The following is a 20,354-nucleotide window of genomic DNA, read 5'->3' as shown; positions in this document are numbered from 1 at the left end:
GGAGCAAACAGCTTACTCGGCAGAAACTTCCGCGAAAATGGAGACTCAGCTCACGTAAAATATATTAGTAATAATGCCAGGCACATGTTAGGTTACCTTCGTATAAATTTTCTCAAACCCCAAACCATCTGAAACTAGCCTTGTACCAAACTTTAATTAGACCTAAACTAGAATATATACCTCCATTATATGAGATCCAGATCTTTCTACCTTAAAGGGGCCCACAAACACCTCCCGAGCACTCCTCACAAACTATCTCAGACGCTAGATTATGCTGCGATACACATTTGAACGCAATAATACACGTCTACGCGCAGTGCAGGTCCCACAATCCCATTCGAAAGTTGGCGCGTTCTTTCCTTCGACTTTTGCCAGTCCTCCTTCTCCTCTGTGCAAGGCTGCTACGTGCATGCGTTTTCGAATGACTATTGGTCTGCTTCTTTGCGACGTCACACAGCCATTAAACTATCGCTTATGCCAGAAAAATTGAAATACGCTTAACTTTTAATTATCAGGAAAGAAAATTAGGGTGTTCTGTAGACAGAAACATTTTTTCAAAGCTTTTTTTTCCTGCACTTCCGGTCTCGTGCGCGCACGCGCGCATCTTTGCCCTTCGCGCAGGCACCACGGCAATCGCGGCGCGGTCGCGGTCGCGCGGTCGCAAGCGGCGGTCTCGTTTCAGTTCCTTGCAGTGTACTTGCGGGGCACTTTCCGCCTGTGAATGTTCTCGTTTCTTGTGTCGCCCATGCGAAATGAAGTCGGCTTACAGGTTTACAGCATTAAGTCGGTGCTTTAAATGTCGGGCCCCAATCCACTGCGCCTTACGTAGTGCAGCAAAATTTCGGAGGCAACCGCTGCTCCGTTCCTGTGTCCACCAAACCAAAATACGCACCTCGGATCAAGTCAAGGCGACAACATACGCTGGTAAGTAATGTGTTTACTAGCTTGAACATAGCGCACAGATAAGCGACGGTTTCACAGGTGCAATGAGTTAGTCATTGTTGTGATGCATCATTACTGTGGCGGCTATTAAAATCCTACCGTCTTAACCGTTGACTTGATTGCGTGAAACTACTCACGGAGGTTGCATTTTGTCTCGTAGTAGGTTATAAACTTTTGCCTTATAGTAAATTACCTAAGACAACTGCGCCTACCTGGCTCGGCCGTGCGCGAACCCGCGGAATCGTGCGCCGGCGTTGGCGGCTTTCGGCCCCGATCCCGGTACAGACTGCGGGTTTGCATTGTACGCAGCAGCAACGAATTAAGCACCCTTACCTAACTTCCTACGAGCAAATAAAGTTTACCGTAATATCAAAGCTCCGTGCGCAGTTTCACCACAAACGACTGAGCGGTAGAGCCGGAGAGGTATACAAGCCGCCGCGGTAAACATGTAGTATTAGGATACGCATGCTTTCTTTATCTGGCCCTTGCAAGGTTTCACATGACGTGCAGTGATGAGGACGCACCGAAGAAACAAAGAAAACGACTTTATTTCGAGAGTTATTCCTAGAGAATTGCTCTCCTCGGCGAAAAACTGTGCTTTCTTAGTTTTATAACTGACCACCTTGTTGTTTCTTATGCTTGAGCCGGTGTACATTCGAATGTATGTGACACTTTTTTTTGTCACCATGTCTTTCTTTTATGTTCTGCGCGTTAAAGATACTCAAAGTGTGTACAAGAGTCAGTGGCAAGTGAATGTAAATACATGTACATTTCTCACACTTTGTTTCCGACACAGCACCTGTCCATATTGCACATTTCTTTTACTTGCTGATGTTTTCTTTTTTCGCTAGCAGATCACTGTAAAAATATGACTGTCTGTCGTCCATGTCAAACAGGGGTAAAAACCTCGTCAAGCTACTGTATTAGTAGCCTTTTGTTCCTACCTTAGCATTTGTTTTTCTGTCGACAGGAGGAAAAAAATCTGAATGAAGTTGATTGAGTCGCTCAGCAGTTTAAATTGCCGCTAAGAACACTGTATTATTTCGCGCACATAATAATAATCAGCATAATTACACTGTTGTCTTGTAAACTGTGTAGCTTAACGGATGGGGAACAGCAAGCCCATGAAAAGAGAGATGTTACATGGTCACTTGTGAAGCCGGCTCACTTGAAATTTCCATTTACTTCTAGTTTGGCCTCAAGAAGCTGAAAAACTCTGACTGGCATAATTATTCGCAATCTAGCCTTACACACCTTGAACCCACAGTTGCTCTGCCTTTTTTACTTTTGTTTCAAGCGGCAGCTTTGATATAATACTTGAAAGGCCTGCGAGCAGTTGCACACCATGTGTAGTTGCCGCGATAAGCAAACAGCAACATGTTTTGTGTGCAATTTTGCTTAGCCGCAGCCACAAGGAAAACTCAGAGATATGGGTACAAGATTGCACTCACTCAGACAACAAAAGTCGTATGAAACTGCGCTCCAGCTATTGTCAGCCGTAGCAAACATATTGAAACAATTTTCTTGGCTCCAGTGGCCAATGCTTTGCGGCGCTGATGCCAGTCTCAAAAGAACTGTGAGTTGAGCTAGTTGGTGCATCATTTTTTAAAAATACACAGCGCAACAAACATAGGACAAGCGAGTAGACGGGAACAGCGCTATCAACTGCATGATTTATTGAAAGAACACGAATATATACAAAAATGCTCTGACAACCAAGTGTGCATGTTCGCAAATAAAACTTGAAATGTTGTTTTATCTGCGAACATGCGCACTTGGTTGTCAGAGCATTTTTGTATATATTAGTGTTCTTTCAATAAATCATGCAGTTGATAGTCAGCGCTGTTCCCGTCTACTCGCTTGTCCTATGTTTGTTGCGCTGTGTATTTTAAAAAAATGATGCCAGTCTGTTTAGCATTTAGGTTAAGCACACTGACAGTTGTACTGTGTAATTGACTAGTTATTGTGAAGGGCAAATCTGTGTCTGTGAGCAGCAATCAGTTCTTCTTTTGACGGTCTTTCATAGGCATCCGTCATAAAGTGACGCTCTGAAGCTGTGCTTGCAGCTGTCTCTCTGTGCGAAGAGCCCTCAGACCGTTTCTCCACATCTTGGAGGAGCTTGTGGACGTACACTGCATGAAATAGTCATCGAGATTACAACAGTGCACTTAGTTTTTCGTGTAATATTATAAGTAGAACAAACTTTGAACTTACAAAATGTAGGCTGCGTTTTCACTGGAGCGACACTGAAATATCCTTTCCTTGCTTTTGCCATCTTTACTTTCCAGCGGTCATCTCCTTTTTTTGTCTGTGCCTGGAGCCTTGAGGAATTTTCATTAAACTGAATTACAGCCAGATGTGACCTATAAAGAAGGTAAATATGAATTAATTTTTCATACTTTGGAAAAAAATGTGTTTCTTGTTGCCTACCAGCAAAATTATACAGAAGAGGCTACCATAAGGAACCATTATGCATTATATTCACAACACTGCAGCAGAAATTGCTTCTGATTTAGCTACTATGTTCAGCGCCTTTAGAAATAAGAATGTGATGCAATGATCTCCAAGCAGCAAAATGAATGTATGACATGGGCTATACAACATCATATCGTGAATCACATGTGTTCTCCCTGCTGTTGTATTCTAGCGATCATCATTAGTTCAAGTGGTCAAGTGAACCTTGAGCATTCTTGCAGCTTCAATACAGTAGCCTCGGGACATTCGAGATGGTTCTAGAGGGGTCGGAAACTTGCGCTGATAACTTCCAGTTCTTTAAAAACTGCCTTTGTCTTGGGACTGCACTAAGATGAGTCGCACAAAAGAGAGACGAGGTGTTTTTTCAGCCTGCGCTTCATGCTTGTCCTCAACTTCGTTCTTTATGTCATCCCATCTGCCTATTCTAACATAAGAGCAGTGACTTCCAATGAGGACCCTTAGATGGCCTGTGCAGTCTGCAGCCTCCTGTCTCACTTTTTCTATGGAAGGGGATTATAGAATGGCTAGTGCTACCATGCTAGCAAATATGTTTTTACGATATTATATGAAGCATTCTTAGAATGTCAGAAGTGTGCACCGCAGTCTCCTCAAAATGTATGAAAACTACCTTTGACATGGCAGCAGTCTTGAGATTCGAAGAGAAAGACACAAGATAGGTTCAGCTAATTTTACAGCAGAGTATTTAATGTCAGGATGGAAGGATCGTCGAAAATTTCTCATTGGGTGCATACTTTGAGCAGGAGTTGGGATTCACTTGACATAGTGGGTGCCCTTTTTTGGCAGATGTCAGAATTGACACCTGTGAGTCGTAATTGTAAGGTCTCATATTACCTGGCCTGATAACATGACAGCTCCAGATCAAGCACTGTACTAAGGGGAGTGCTGGTCGTAGTGGCTATTGTAGCATTAACTAAACGCGATCTGCTTAGTTGGGCTACTTAGCAAGTTGAAGAATCGAAAGGAGGAAAAGGATATGGTGCGAATGAAGCACAGGCTTTCATAGATGAACTTCTAATTATTTTTTTTACTGAGTTCTATTTCCTCTGGCCTCTGTTCCTTTTACAATGACAATATTATGAACATACATTAAATGCTTCATGCAAGGATTGATTGTTTGCATATGCAATGCAGAAAAGTTGGAATGCATACTGGCACTGGAGTAGAAAATAATGTCGTATCCTTCTCTTTCATTCATTTACCTTGCTTGCATCCCATCATCCGAGTATGCAATTGATTTGGGAGCAAATCTGATGACCAAATTATGAAATGATTCAAGGGAGGATGTTTGGGCTTTAGGGGAGAGTTGTCGAATGTCCTTCAGGAACAGGGAGTTCATGAGAATGCGGTTTAGCTTCCTGAAAGCACATGAATCTGTAAAAAATGTACATATATACTCATATATATATATATATATATATATATATATATATATATATATATATATATATATATATATATATATATATATATATATATATATATAGCATTTAAAGGAGCGAACAGTCTGCGAGTGCAAGGCAAACATTTTTTTTTATGTTTATACTGTTGACATTTACAGGAATTCCTCTTATGATGATTATTGGAATAAAGAGCATTAAATGCAAAGCGGAAGGAAAAACAACGCGCCGACGGTATATATATATTTGACTGATGAGTTGGTAGTGTTGGTGTGTATTCTAGTCAATCATAGATACTGAACCTGCTTACAGCTGCTGCATTGCAGTTGAAAACAGTTTTAGCAACATATTCGTTAAAAGACACCTGGTCTCGTACTGCTGTTTTACTGTGACAAGAAATCTAAGAGGTGTTGTTGACCAAACAATTGTCAGTATAAGAAAGTATAGAACATCCCATTGTTTTTGTGTTTCTTACTGGCGTTATAACCAAGCTGCCTCAGTATTAAATTAATCTCGCAGTCTCAGCACTCACATTTACTTTATGTTGTTTCTTCACTTCATTATGGGTTTCTTTCTTCGCTATGTCTTGCTGTAATGTGCGGATGTGTAAAAAGTTTTTTCCGTGAAGTTCTATTTGCATTACCTATCTCTTAAATTTATCATTGGTTGGCAAATGCCACAAGTGTGAGCCGTGCACCTTCCAAACAACATCAAAGTGAAAAACTTTACAAAAAAAAACCTATACAAAACAGATTACCTCTGCTCATCCATTGCCTGTTTGCAAGGAGCTAATGCAGGCATTTGCTGTATGGTCTATCATGGCCATCACGCTTATCGCATATGTGGTTCAACAAACTGCACTACATGCTGATGATCAGGTCATCATTACCCTGGCCCAGGGCAGCAACATAGACTTGTGATTGTCTGGATCCATGGTTCTATTGCTTCACAGCCCTTTGACCTGCTCACAGCTTTTAACTTAGTAAATGCAGTATAGAATAATGTTATTACCATGTATTCGCCCTAATTATTAAAGCAAGCAACTGCATGCATCTTTATTAATGCGTCAAGCATCAAAGTAGTGCTGTATGGGCGATTTGCTGCTCTTGCAATATGTCCAGATAGCTGGGTGGCAGTTTGTAGATAGATGAAATTAAAACCTCATTACATAATAATATATGTCAGCAAATGTACCTCTTCCCCAATGGTTTGCAACGATGAAACATTTTGTAATTCAATTGTTTGTATTATATAATGATTAATTTGATTCTTTTTATATATAGACATGCAAGCAGCACTTGCCAAGTGCACTCTTGGTGAGGCTGAAATAAATTTCTCCTAATAATATGCAGAAATTGGCGCCTTTTGTTAAAGACTGCACTGAGACTCGTTAGTTGAGGCCAGGCCCCATTCTGGCACTATTGGGCACTACAGCTGACTTCACACAGTTAATAGGAATTGCAGCTTGCCAATTTTCGTATCGCAGCATTGCCTTACCTCTCCTATTCTTACCTGTTCTCATTGTAGAATATGGTCACTCTGAATGACAACAACGTTGTACGTGCAGTACTTGGCGTTGTAGCCCGGGGAGTCGCAACGCCCATCTCCTGCGAGGTCCACTTCCATTCCATCCAGCTGGCTGATGATCTGTACCCGCTGTTCCTGGAAAATCTGGGACAAAAATAAATGTGCATTTGTGAGCCACTGGTAACATTGTGCCGAACTGTGTCACTCGATCGTTGCACTACTGCATGCGCGCGCTGTTTTTTCTTTTTTTATTACGCAAGCTTGCCATAAGGCATATTATAAGAACCCGTGCAAATTATTTTCCCTTAGGAACCGGCGAAGGCTCCTGCTCTTATTGCTGTCGGTGAACCATTTGGAGAAGTCCTCTTCCCTTGTTGCGGTTTATCTCCCCCCCCCCCCCCCCCCCCCCGCCCTTTCCGCAGGAAAAATCTAGTTGTGTACAACTCCTGTCTATGCTCCTGTCAAAACCAACTCTTACACTTCCGATCGGCAGCTGATCGCTTAGGGATAAAGAGGCACAACTTTGAGCGACTAAGCCAGTTCACGCGAGTGATAACGTTTATTTTGCGATCCCCCCCCCCCCCCTCCCCCCTTTTTGCTGAAGGGTAAAGCCTCGGCACTTTTTTTTTCTGTTTCCATCTCTTCATTCCTGACAGTGTCCCTCCTTTCTTCTTTTTCTTCTTATCAACGCCCATCTCGGTTTCACGTGTTTCTTTCCTGGTTGCCTCGGTTGGTGAACTTGGACGCGGCTCCATTCGCGCGACATTTCAGAGTGCGCTCTGTACAAACACCACATGGCGTAAAAAAAAAAAAAAAACGAAAAAAAAAAATGCTACAGGGCGGGAGTCATGCTGCGATAATAATCAGGCACCGAACAGAGTTTGTTCACTTCCTGTCGGCGCGCGCGTTCTCCGTTGCAGTCAGCTGACGCCGAACCGCGGCTGACAAACTACACCACAGCGCACAACTACGCAGTCCCCTTCTCCTCATCCCCTTCCTTTTTTTTTTTTTCTTTACAATCGATCGTTATCTTTCACGAAGGGGCATCGTATAGTCAAACGCAAGAGGAGCCTAAACACGAAGGTTTCAAGGTTCGGGCGGTTCGGGCAAGGTGCACGAGAGAGTTTCCCTCCGCAACGCCCGGAAGACCGCTCTCTGCGATCTCGATTCTGAATTTCTAGTCTTTCGCTAACATCTCATGCCCTTGCTGCGGTACGGATATTATGGACCCCGAGCTCGAAAAGCGACTTCGGCGAATGAGTACCGAGAAGGGACTCGACCCCCATAAGTACACGCCGTTGAAGAATCCGCTGCTGAACCCCGACGATGATAGTATACGGCTTATATGGGTGCATTGGTGCGTGGGGTCGACTAGCGTAACATTAAAAAATAAAATCCCATCGTAAGCTCGCCACTGGTTTATTTTGAGCAGTGTAGTTCACAGTGATCATGACAAATCTTGCTATATGCATGCCACAACGTCGAGCAAGATCGCCTGAGTTAAAAAAAAAAAAAAAAAATCCACACTACTGTGATAACGCGTCTAAAGCTAATATCGCTAATATCACAATCTTTTCATTTGACACTTACCGGCAGGGTTGGAAGAAACAGCGTTGGTACCGCTCCTTCACGCAGACTCAGTCTTGTTGGGATCCCCCAATCGCGAACCACATATCCTGGTAAAGCAAACGTAGATAAACGCTTTGTTCACCGATGCTGGCTATCCGATGAGCTGTAGCCACTGTTTCCGGAGGTTGGCGTTTTGAAGCACTTGATGCAGAATTTTTTTCCTCCCGTCACTAGCAATACCTTCGCAGCCAGGGACTGCACACCTCCCGCTCATGTCCCGTCAACAACAATTCAGCGCTTCGATAACTGCCTTCGCGAATTCAAGAGAGCGACCAGTCTGGCCCAAAACTGTCCTGCACCCGTCGCGCACACGACGTAACACAAAATCAAAGGTGAGGTCAACGCCAGGGATGTATAGCGTGGCAACAAAACTTGCGAGTTCGTGCCGAAGGGCGATGACGATGAAGCAGACGACAAGAGGCCCCCGGCGGCGCATCGGCAAGCAAGCGCGACAAAACGGAAGTTGCGGCGTGCGGCGCTAAGCAAAAAAAGTAAAAGCGCAGATGCGTCAGTTGTGACGTGTCAGTAGGCGAGGCCTTGGAGGAGGGCCAGCCTTTGCGCGCGCTAAAAAGTTGAAAAGAGGAGGAAGCCGCGAAGGCGCAGATATTCAAAATTTGATTGCAAATAACTCTGCTTCCAAATGCCGCATTTAAAAAATTTTTGCGGGAAGGTTATCTTACATCGACATTCTTTCACATACTAGGCATAGGGAAACTGTATTGCTATGGCTGTTTTGGGCCCCTTTAATGATATTGAAGCAGTTCAAAATCGATCAGCAAGTTTTATCCTTTCTAATTATGCCCGTACTGCCAGTGTTTCGTTAATGAAGTCACAACTAGGTCTTCCAAATTTAAATGTTCGAAGAACATTTTCCCGTTTGTGCCTATTGCATTAAATTTATTTCACTAACCCATTACTAAAACGTGAACTTCTTTCTGAACCTACTTACTCGTCAGCATGCGTCGCTCACACAAAGTTCATGCCTCATTCTGTCATACAAATAAGCTTTTTTATTGTTTATTGCCAAGAAACGCAAGAGAATTTAACCACGTGCACCATTCCATTGCCTGCATTGAAGATCTCGAGGCATTAAAAGATGCGATGAAGCATTCCCTTTCTGTATAGCCCAGCTACTTTTTCTTTTCTTTGACGTGTTTTTATGTATTTCCTCCATGCTTGAAAGGCATGCAATTTTGTTTGTGTTTCGCAAAAGACTGATGTTGATCCCATGTACCCACCCATCTGTAATGCTCAAAGGCCTTGAGGGTAAATTGTGAGGTTCCTTTCTTCAGATATATTTGCCACCTTCTTCTGTGGCTTATTCAAAAACAGCAATCGAAATACATGACCAGATCGACCAATTTAACGACGAATAATTTTATCCACACAGATGAACGGGACGAGAGTACGATGAGCAAGTGAAGACTAAACACAAAATTGTCAAGAGTCACCAGTTCGTTGGGTAAGAAAAGCCGGTGCAGACGTTCCAGGTAGTCACAGTCCGGGTAGTCACAAAGGCCTCAGTAAGCCCAGCGGAAGGCTAGGCCACCGGACGGGGCCCAGTGGAGGCACGAGGCCTCGGGTTGCCGTTCCACAGCCGATGAGTCAGGTCTCCCCGACGTGTCTACGTCCAGCATGGCGCCGAACGCTCGTGCCAGTGAAGAGCTGCCGTAACCGCAGCGGCGATGATCTGAAGCTGTAGCACTCCCTGGTCTGATCACCTGGAACAGCAAGAGGACCAGGACAAGATGCGGCAGGCAGGCCTCTTGTCGGTATCCCCGGGTCAGGCCTGGCAGAACACGCACCGCTCCGAGCTCCGTGGACAACCGACCGGCTCCTCTGGTCGCCTGTTCTCGTCTCCTCGCGCCTCGCGCTCCTTGAGCCACCCTCCACGTTCGCCTCTTTTTTCTTTTTCTCCAAACATAGTTTTTCTTCTTCTTCTTCGTCTTTCCTCAGTTTCTCTCACACAGGTTCTCACACAGGTTTTTCACATAAATAAATACATTATTCTCAACATAAGCTACACAGCCACTGTAGACATATTCTGTAGATGCATTCGACATACATGGCGCACATGAGACAAGTAATCTGTGCATTAACAAGCTGTATTAGGCTGGCACCCTCACCCTTTACTTGGTTATCCTCAGCTCCTTCCTGTGTGCATCAAGGTATGCAGCAATATTTGGGTGCCTGAGACGATGATCCTGTAGTCCGATATGCAGTGCTGTGGTATCCGAAATCCTCCAACATGGCGGAAATGTATGCTGACAGTGCAAGTTTTGCATAAGGTCTGGTCTGGTTTGGTTTGGTTTGTAGGGTTTAACGTCCCAAAGCAACTCAGGCTATGAGAGACGCCGTAGTGGAGGACTCCGGAAATTTCGACCACCTGGGGTTCTTTAACGTGCACTGACATCGCACAGCACACGGGCGCCTTGCTTTTCGGCTCCATCGAAAAGCTGCCGCCGAGGCCGGGATTTTTTGCATAAGGTCTATTGGCATAACAAAAAAGAACATGTCAATTGATGTGTTTGCTTGCGACTTTGTTGATGCTGATTTGAGTTCATGTCTGCTAAAACTGTGGCACAGAGGTGGGATTGTAGGGACTCTTACCAGCATGCATGTGAGAGTGGACTTGTAACCTATATCGCGATTTAAAGCTCTTGTTGCAATGTGTGCACTGGTGTGGCCTCTCGCTTGTGTGGGTGTCAAGGTGCCGCTCCAAAGTGTTCTTCAGTGCAAAACACTTGCTGCATTCACTGCACTGAAAGGGGCGTTCTCTCGTGTGCTTTCTCTGATGGCCTTTGAAGTGGGAGGTGCTACTTGTGGTGTAGCTGCACTCAGAACACTGGTACTGCTTGTTCGTTGCCGGTGGTTGCTTCCTGCCTTCAGAAAGGAATAAAGAAGAGTCAAACTGGAGCTTACCCTCCCACAGGAAACTATCACACCATGAGAATACTCTTTACAACACTTATATAGGTGACTAGCATATGTTATCTATTTAGAGACCTTGAATGATTGCAGATATGAAATAAAGGGGCATCCCCAAAAACCTTACACCTGCCTTTATTCAGCATAATCACAGTGTTTTAATAACAAGAAATAAGTTGACATCACAAAAAGCTTAAAGGAATAGAGACACCAAATTTCAAGGCTTTGCAAAGCATGTCACATGCCTCCTTTGTGTGGGAAAACCATCGCAGTCAAGTATTAGACTTAAGGGAGGCATAAAAGATATTTTATTCCTTTTTAAAGTTTTTGAAAATGCTCGTTCTTGCATTCTGGACCCATTGCTAGTGCGCTGACTGTAAATTAGGTTCACTGAAAAAACCATAATCAAGTATTTGTGACGTCACTGCAGAGTTTTCTGACATTAACGACGATGCTGCTGGTCGGCTCCTTATGGCTCTTTTATAGTACCCATACTTATACCAGCATGACAGCGTTCTAAAGGCTCATTCACATTTGCAACTCCCGGAGTTCAAGCGACAATTTTGGTCAGAAAGAAAATGTGGCAAATGATTGCACTTGTCGAAAATCGACAGTCACAGGCCATTTAAACCACTGCTCAATTTCTCAACTATGCGACTGTTGGTCGTGGACCAGTAACCAATCAGCGGCTCAATTTGGTGAACAGTCAGGATAGACAGGATATGGAAAGGGACCCGTAGGTTGCATTTGCAAGTGTGAACATCAGTTGGACACTTAAGCTTTCCTTCAAGAGCAGAGGCAATAGCAAGTCACTGCCTCATTTTTAAACCTCATACCTCTGCACACCACCTAGCTTCAACCATCTACCTGCCTCATACCAAATGTACTCTGGCTTCAATTTGTTTTCTCTAATGTGAGTGCATGCAACCTCGTCACATTGCTACAAATCTATCCCTGCCTTGTTGTCGGTAAAACGTGCCGTGACTGCATAAAATTGTTGGAGACCAGGCGAAATTTCACTTTAAGTATTTCTTGCATGAAGAGCAATAGACCTTATGCAAAAGTGCTGCCCTTTAAAGCAGGAAAAAAACGAAATGAGTAAGCAATGCCATGTTGGGAAATTGCAGTCACGGATTTCCTGGTGTGGCATATAGAAGCGGCTTTCTGGGTTTCACGATCCTTTCATTTTTAAGTTTAAGAAGGAAATAATTACTAACAAGAGATTTGTGAATATTTCTGTGTTGTCCACTGTTTAATGTCAGACTTGCACTGTTTTTCTATCCATTGACTTCTGTTTGTTTTCTTTTTGAACTGATGATCATATCGTTGAGTTTATGGTAAGCCCCGTGCTGGCATTGCATGGACTATATATGCCATATCACGATCACACTCGATTACAAGTACATCTTGGTGAAACTTGATTTCCAGAGCTGTAAGGCTCACCAAAGACCTCGTGCCACTGAGCCAAATGATGCAGGCTCATCTCAGCTATAGCGGCCATCTTTCTGATGGAAAGGAAAGTCTAAAACGCTCATGTTTAGAGATTTCATTGCATGTTAAAGATCCCCGGGTGCTCAAAATTATTCTGTAGCCTTCTACTACAACGCGCTTCACAGCCTTGGTGTACTGTAGCCTTCTACTACAACGCGCTTCACAGCCTTGGTGTAGATTGGAAAAGTTAGAAAATGGCCTGCTAATTTACACTGCTGCTCGCATTTCGGTGCCACGACAGCAGATGATCAGCTGAGTTATGGCCCGACCATGACTGCCGATGCTGCAATGAGGGTGCGCACCATCGCATGGCCAATTCTGCTTGGAAGATTTGATCTTTGCAAAGTATTCAAAGGCCGAACAGCTAACCACGAGCAGTGAATGACGGATTTATGTGGCCTACTGCATGCACCAGGCTAGCTGAAGGTCTGCTCCGGATCTGCTCGCCTGTGACACTTGGAAAACAAAAGAATGTGTGAGACATGCATAAAATCAAAATGAGCGTTAAGGACAAAAGAAAATGGATATATGAAGAAGACGCGCCAGGCACAAAACTAGTCTCATGCATGTGAGAAACTATTAGCTGACTGAGGCAGTGCTGCATAACTCCTAGCAGACCGCAAAATAGTCCTTGGCAAATCAAAAGATAAGCAAACAGAAAAACTGTTACTCATGAGTATCGATGTACAGCCAAATCCTGGTCCCCTTAAAGAAAATCCCAGCAACAAATATGATGAGCTGCTCTCACTAATGAAATCACTGCATAAAAAGATGGACATCAAACATGGTGAAATTATGTTGTCCGTGAACGAAGTACGGCAAGCTCACACATCTCTTCAACTGCAAATTGCAGACATGCATAAAAGACTTTCTGTTGCAGAAAATTCTTTGCACACTTTCGAGGTACATGCAGGTCAGAATGTTGCTCCTGAAATTGCCACAATGACCGATCGCCTTGATGATTTCGAAGACTGCTCTTGGAGAGAAAACGTGACTTTCATAGACTTCCGGATGATTCCTTTGAAACTTGAGCAGGTTCCAAAAAGCCGATTTGCTCACTTTAGAACTCTTCAATAAATTTAAACCTTGGCTTGAGTGACGAGTGCGTAAGTCGCGCCCACAGGTTAGGTAAATTTGTTCCTGGGAAGTGTCGACCGATTATTGTGAAATTCATATAATCTAAGTTCAGGGACAGCATTCTGGCTTTGAAAAAGAAATTCGAAGAGTGTAAATTGTTCATAAACAAAGACTTTTCACAGCGCCAAGGTCGTCCCATAAAAATTTTTACAACATTGCAAAGGCCAGCGGACATAAATTTTCCATATGCCGTAATATACTTTTTATGAACAGTAAATGCTATGTGTACTCTTCAGCCACCGATAGCATTTGTGAAATGTCCTCGAGCAATGACCCCGTTACTTCTCATATAAACTCTGATTACAAATCAGCGTCAAATATGCCCTTATCCTAACAAAACGTGTACCCCGAAAGTAGTGCAACGCAACCACACTTTCTTATTCTAAACATTAAAAGTATCATTAACCAGCGTGAGCGATTATCTGGCATCCTTGACTTATGCTCTGCTGACGTTGCTCTTTTCCCTGAAACATGGCTGTCTGTTCAAACAGATAGTGTGGAATTTTTTACTGTGAAAAGAAGTATTGTATTTACCGCCGGGACAGCGAAGACAATGCAAGGGAAGGTCGGTGTCCTTATTGCCGTAAACGCGAACTAGTGTCTATTGCCACTGTAATTGACTCTCCATTAGAAAATGTTTGTGTTTGTGTTTTCCTAGGTCACCAGACTATGTTGTTCTGCTTGTACTATCAGTCACCCAACGCCCCTTCATACTTTTGTGACCTGAAGCATGATGTCTTAAATAACTTAGTGCTGCGTTTTCCACACTGTCCACTTTTCTTGCTTGCTGATGTTAATCTTCTGGAAATTGATTGGTCACAGCCTACCCCAATAGTTAAAGGCGCATCCATCGAGAGTGTATCTTCTGTGAATCCATGCCTCAACTTTGGTATAACGCAAATTGTATCCCAGCCTACCGTCCCAATTCAGCCAATCTACTTGGCCTAATTTTAACGACTGCCCCTGAACTTGTGCATTCGATAACGTTTTTTCCAGGCTTGAGTGACCACTGCTTTACCCACTTTATGACAACAGTTAACCGCATACTATGTCAACCTCATGCATCTAAGACAGTCAGACAGTGGCAAAGCCAATTATAGTGCAATTACCAAGAGCTAGACATGTTTGTTGACGAATACGTGCCAGATTTCTTCGATCGTTCAACTGAAGAGAATTGGATTCTGTTCAAGAACAAAGTTATGGCATTCGTCAACACGTGCCATTATATGCACTTTTGAGGAAAAAGCAATCTCCTTTGTTCACAACAGCACTGAAGAGGCTGCATAACAATAAAAAAAGGCTGTTCCGGAAAGCCAAACAAGCCAACAGGTCACAAAACTTGCTTGCATACCATGACATAGCTTCGAAGTATTGTAATGCCCTTAAAGAAGCAAAAACATAATTCTTCGCAAATACTCTTCCCTCTCTTTCAAGTAACCCCTCCGAATTCTGGTCAGTGATCAGTCCACCCAAGTGCCACACCATATCACTCATTGACGATACCGGTCGAGTCATCCCCAATAACCAATACTGTAACATACTCAATGATACTTTCACTGAGTCCTTCTCGGCTGCCACTACTGCTTTAATACCCATACTATGCCCTTGCTCATTCTTCCAGATGGAACCTATTGTCATAGATTCAGTTAGTGTTATGAAATTGATACAATGTTTGAAAATTTCTTCCTGTTGTGATGTTGAGATTAATTCGAAATTTCTTAGAAACACAAGTACATATATTCATCAATCATATTGGCAAGACTTTTTACGCAGTCTTTACAGTGCAGTGCACTATCACAGGAAAGGAAGGTGGGCAAGGTGGTACCACTTTTCTAGTCAGATAACACTCATTCTCCCCTTAACTAAGACAAGTATCCCTTGCAAATTATTAGAGCTAATAATATATTCCAACCTCATATCCCTCCTCAATGCAAATTCATTTTTTAGCCCTGCCCAACGTGGCTTTCGCAAACACTACTGATGTGAAACACAGCTTAATTCTTACTAACAGCATAGTTTCTTCCCTTGATCATGTTTAGCAGCAGACTGCACATTCCTCGATTTTGCATAAAGTTCCCCATAGGTTACTTTTTTTTAAATTACGCACCTTGAAAATTGATCCCAGCAATCATACTGCCGCGAAACCTTCAAAACAGTATTTGTTGTTTTTTTAATTTTTTTCGCGATTTTTTGGTCCGCAAGACCCGTGTCCCCCCTTAAGAGCCGCCGGCATACAGGCTTATCCCTCTGATTCTGGACCGCGTATCAGTTCCGTAATCTTTGTTTGTTAATGCTTGATGTCGCGAGTCACACCTTTATCAGTTTTGTTGTAATGCAAGATGCACCGAGATCTGTCTCGAAGGTTCCGGCCACTCGGGTGTCTTTCCAGAATGTTCCAGCCCGTGCTGGTAGCTGTTTGCGACGTTATCCAGATTGTTCTGTGCAGCCTTTAAATTGAGCGTTGACGAGTGTGACGAGCATTCTTTGCTCGACGATCGACCAGCACGTTTGTTGCTATCGCCGCCGCCGAGTCGCTTAGTTATTTTGCGGGCGCAAGTCAGCCCAAATAAAGTTTCTTTAGTGCAATCATCGACCCCTTCATTTGTGTCGTCGACCTCGTCACCACTACGTGACATCTGGTGGAGGTGCTGCCTTTGATCCTTCAAGTGAAGACCCAAGCCGTGTTTCGGTTGCCCTGGAAGACCAGCCTACAGGTCACCGAGCCAGCTGCCGACTTCAAGGCCTACAACCCGAACACGGTCTGCTGCCTGACCCCATTCGATCTTGGAAGGCATCGACGCTGACAATGGTCCAGCCTACAGCACCGATTGTTTTCGTCCAGCCGCGTGAGCCCCCCTGCTTCCATGGACGACGGGATGAAGATGCTGGAGACTGGATGGACCTTTTCGACCGTGTGGCAGAATTCAACGGCTGGAACGATGCTGCGAAACTCAGGCACGTCTACTTTGTTCTTCAAGGACATGCCCAAGTTTGGTTCGAAAATCGTGAGGCAACTATGAAGGATTGGGAGACTTTCAAGGAAGCGTTTCTGACTGCCTTTTCAAGCGTCACCAGAAAGGAAAGAGCCCAGGCGCTCCTTCAGTCAACACTTCAACTTCCTAACGAGCCTGTCCTAGCGTACGTTGAGGAGATGAAGCGCCTCTTTCGCCGCGCCGACCCTAATATGACCGAAGGTGAGCGAGTCAAACTTTTATTGCGAGGCGTTAAAGAGTCGCTCTTTGCGGGTCTTGTGCGAAATCTGCCAAGAACTGTGGCGGAATTTGAAACAGAAGCGTCTACCATCGAGAAGACGTTGGACAACAGGATGCGCCATTACGAGCGACCACTTCAACCGGACTACTCAAGCAACTTCCCCAGTGCATCTACAAGCGGAGAGAACATTCGGGACCTCATCCGGGAGATCGTGCGAGAGGAGCTCTGCCGACTGATGCCATCATCGCAACAACCCCAGGTGGCGACGCTCGCGGACGTAGTCCGTGAAGAAGTCCAGCAGGCGCTGGGCATTCCTGAAGCGACGGCTGCGACTGTTCCAGCACAAGAGGCAACAGCGATGAACTACGCTGGTGCATTATGTCGCCCTGCGCCCCGACGTGATGACTTTCCCAGCTCTTGCCGCTACCGTCCTGTTCCTGAAAGCCGCCCCTTGGCCCCCGCCCGTCAATCCTACCAGCGACCAACAAGCCCCAGGAAGGGCGACGCATGGAGGACTGCAAACAACCGGCCATTATGCTTCCACTGTGGTGAGGCCGGCCACATTCTGCGACACTGCCCGTACCGATGAATCGGTCTCCGCGGATTTGCAGTCGACGCTCCACGACCACGCCCAGGTGAACGACCACAAGAAATTGACAACTATCTGCGTAGCGGTGAGATTGCGCCACCAAGCCGTAGGTTCAGATCTCCATCGCCGTACAGGGCCCGCTTTGCGTCGCTAGGCCGTACCTATGATGAGAGTATGCGCGGAAGGTCCCCAAGCCCGTGCAGGGGAAACTAAACAGAGCAACCTTTGGAGGTGAGGTTGCTCAACGGCGAAAAGACGAAGATCCTCCGCCGCCGACGACCACTAACAACGACGCAGCCATTTCACCGCCGCTCCACACGACGACATCGACGACAACACGGCCAGAGTGCAAGCAGACACTGCCGCCCAGCGAAGTAACAACGGTATGCCGCGGCCATGACCTGAAGAAACGACGGAGCCGAGATCGGACACTAAGGCCCACGTGCAATGCGAGGACGCGAACAAGTGACCTTGAAGTTGATATCGACGGTCGCAGAGTCACTGCCCTTGTAGACACCGGAGCTGACTATTCAGTCATCAGTGGACCGTTAGCCTCCCATCTCAGGAAAGTTACAACCGCTTGGGATGGCAACCTGATTACTCCATCGGGACGATGTACTGCAAGAATAACTGTAAATGGGCGTACTTACCCCACCAGCTTTGTGGTCTTGCAGCCGTGTTCCCGCGACGTGATTTTAGGCATGGACTTCCTAAATGAAAATAGGGCTCTCCAAGCTCTCTGCAGACAAAGCCATAGCTGCTATGACGACTTCGACGCAACACATCGCTCTAAACGTCCTCGACGGAGAATTGACCATGCCGCCCCGATCAAGCGTCGCTGTCAGCGTCGGTAGCACAGACATCGAAACCGCTGAAAGCATCGTCGAAGCAAATATCCAATTGCTCTTGGAACGAGGTATCGGCATCGCGAAATTCCGGAGAGGACAAGCTCAGGTGCTGGTAACAAATTCACTGAAGAATACCGGCATCTCAACAAGGGCACGACCATCGCTTTTCTCGACGAATTAGCGGACCTCAAAGATGTATTCGCCCTCCACGACCAACCACTGGAAGAGGCACCGGACCAATTCCGTGAGCCTACATCTGACATCAACCCAGTATTGACCCACAGCAGGAAAAACAAGATTCGCAGTCTTCTTCGAAACTACAGGGAGTGCTTCTCGTCATCATCGAAGGTACGACAGACACCACTGGCCAAGCACCGCATTATAACGGACGAACACGCCCGACCTCTGCGCCAAAGCCCTTATCGTGTATCGCCGCGAGAACGCCAGGCCATTAGCGATCAAGTTGAGGAAATGCTGCGTGATGACGTAATCCGGCCATCGAACAGCCCCTGGTTGGCACCAGTCGTTTTGGTGAAGAAGAAAGACGGCACACTTCGCTTCTGCGTTGATTACCGCCGCTTGAATAGCATAACGAAAAAGGATGTCTACCCACTTCCCCGCATTGACGACACTCTCGACCGGCTCTACAATGCAAGGTACTTCTCATCGATGGACCTGAAAAGCGGATATTGGCAAATTGAGGTCGACGAAAGAGATCGCGAGAAGACCGCATTCATCACACTGTACGGTCTTTTTGAGTTCAAGGTGATGCCATTTGGCCTCTGCTCCGCACCAGCCACATTTCAACGAGTAATGGACACAGTCCTGGCAGGCTTGAAGTGGCAAATTTGTTTGGTATATTTGGAGGACGTTGTTGTCTTCTCGTCAAACTTTGAAGACCACCTAAAACGACTACAGACAGTGCTGGAAGCCATCAAGTCATCAGGACTAACTCTAAAAGTAGAGAAGTGTCACTTCGCCTACGAAGAACTCCGGTTCCTAGGTCACATCGTTAGCAAGGACGGTATTTGCCCAGACTCGGAGAGAACAGCTGCAATAGCACAATTTCCCACCGCCTGCCGACAAGAAAGCTGTGTGCCGATTCCTTAGGCTGTGCGCTTATTATCGACGATTTGTCAGAAACTTTTCGCGGATCGCCGAACCGTTGACGCAGCTTACAAAGGCTGACGTACCTTTCAGATGGGAAGCGCCGCAAGGAGAAGCCTTCGACGAACTTAAACGCCGCCTGCAATGCCCCCCTGTACTTGGCCGCTTTTATGAAAACGCCGAAACCGAAATTCACACCGACGCGAGCAGTGTGGGCCTATTAGCCGTTCTCGTCCAGAAGAGTGCCGGACAGGAGAAAGTAATCGCCTACGCGAGCAGGTCCCTCACAAAAGCCGAAGTCAACTACTCGACTACCGAGAAGGAGTGTCTCGCGATCATCTGGGCCACTTATAAGTTTCGTCCATACCTATACGGCCGACCATTCAAGGTGGTAAGCGACCATCATGCGCTCTGCTGGCTGGCTAATTTGAAAGATCCCTCCGGCCGCCTTGCCAGATGGAGCCTACGGCTTCAAGAATTTGACTTGACTGTAGTCTATAAGTCGGGCCGGAAGGATTCCGATGCAGACTGCTTATCACGTGCTCCCGTCGACGCTCCCCCGAAGGACGATGACGACGACGTCTTTTTAGCAGTCGTACCTTTCAGATGGGAAGCGCCGCAAGGAGAAGCCTTCGACGAACTTAAGCGCCGCCTGCAATGCCCCCCTGTACTTGGCCGCTTTGATGAAAACGCCGAAACCGAAATTCACACCGACGCGAGCAGTGTGGGCCTATTAGCCGTTCTCGTCCAGAAGAGTGCCGGACAGGAGAAAGTAATCGCCTACGCGAGCAGGTCCCTCACAAAAGCCGAAGTCAACTACTCGACTACCGAGAAGGAGTGTCTCGCGATCATCTGGGCCACTTATAAGTTTCGTCCATACCTATACGGCCGACCATTCAAGGTGGTAAGCGACCATCATGCGCTCTGCTGGCTGGCTAATTTGAAAGATCCCTCCGGCCGCCTTGCCAGATGGAGCCTACGGCTTCAAGAATTTGACTTGACTGTAGTCTATAAGTCGGGCCGGAAGGATTCCGACGCAGACTGCTTATC

The 20,354-nt window shown here is 45.6% G+C and overlaps 1 protein-coding gene and 1 long non-coding RNA gene across 13 annotated transcripts in view; one reads left to right on the top strand and one right to left on the bottom strand.

The window, feature by feature from the left end:
* The first annotated feature begins 431 nt into the window (after positions 1–431).
* LOC146180029 (uncharacterized) lies at positions 432–6,616 on the top strand. Its single transcript, XR_014700780.1, has 3 exons — positions 432–924; positions 3,231–3,316; positions 6,363–6,616. It is a non-coding gene; the product is annotated as an uncharacterized LOC146180029 (long non-coding RNA).
* A 2,736-nt stretch (positions 6,617–9,352) lies between these two features.
* The window catches only part of LOC146180028 (uncharacterized), a 54,757-nt gene continuing 43,755 nt past the window's right edge, over positions 9,353–20,354 (bottom strand). For 8 of the 12 annotated variants that reach the window (XM_084579381.1, XM_084579385.1, XM_084579374.1 and 5 more), the window contains one exon: positions 9,353–10,874. In XM_084579381.1, the coding sequence (XP_084435507.1) occupies positions 10,561–10,874 (314 nt within the window). In that variant the 3' untranslated portion in view covers positions 9,353–10,560. The other 4 variants (XM_084579375.1, XM_084579382.1, XM_084579386.1 and 1 more) reach the window with 4 other exon arrangements.

Source organism: Amblyomma maculatum, chromosome 9, assembly GCF_055883805.1.
Source record: "Amblyomma maculatum isolate TAMU_Amacu chromosome 9, ASM5588380v1, whole genome shotgun sequence".
Lineage (NCBI taxonomy): Eukaryota > Metazoa > Arthropoda > Arachnida > Ixodida > Ixodidae > Amblyomma > Amblyomma maculatum.
Note: the sequence above shows the minus strand (reverse complement) of the source record. Positions and strands in the feature narration are given on the sequence as shown.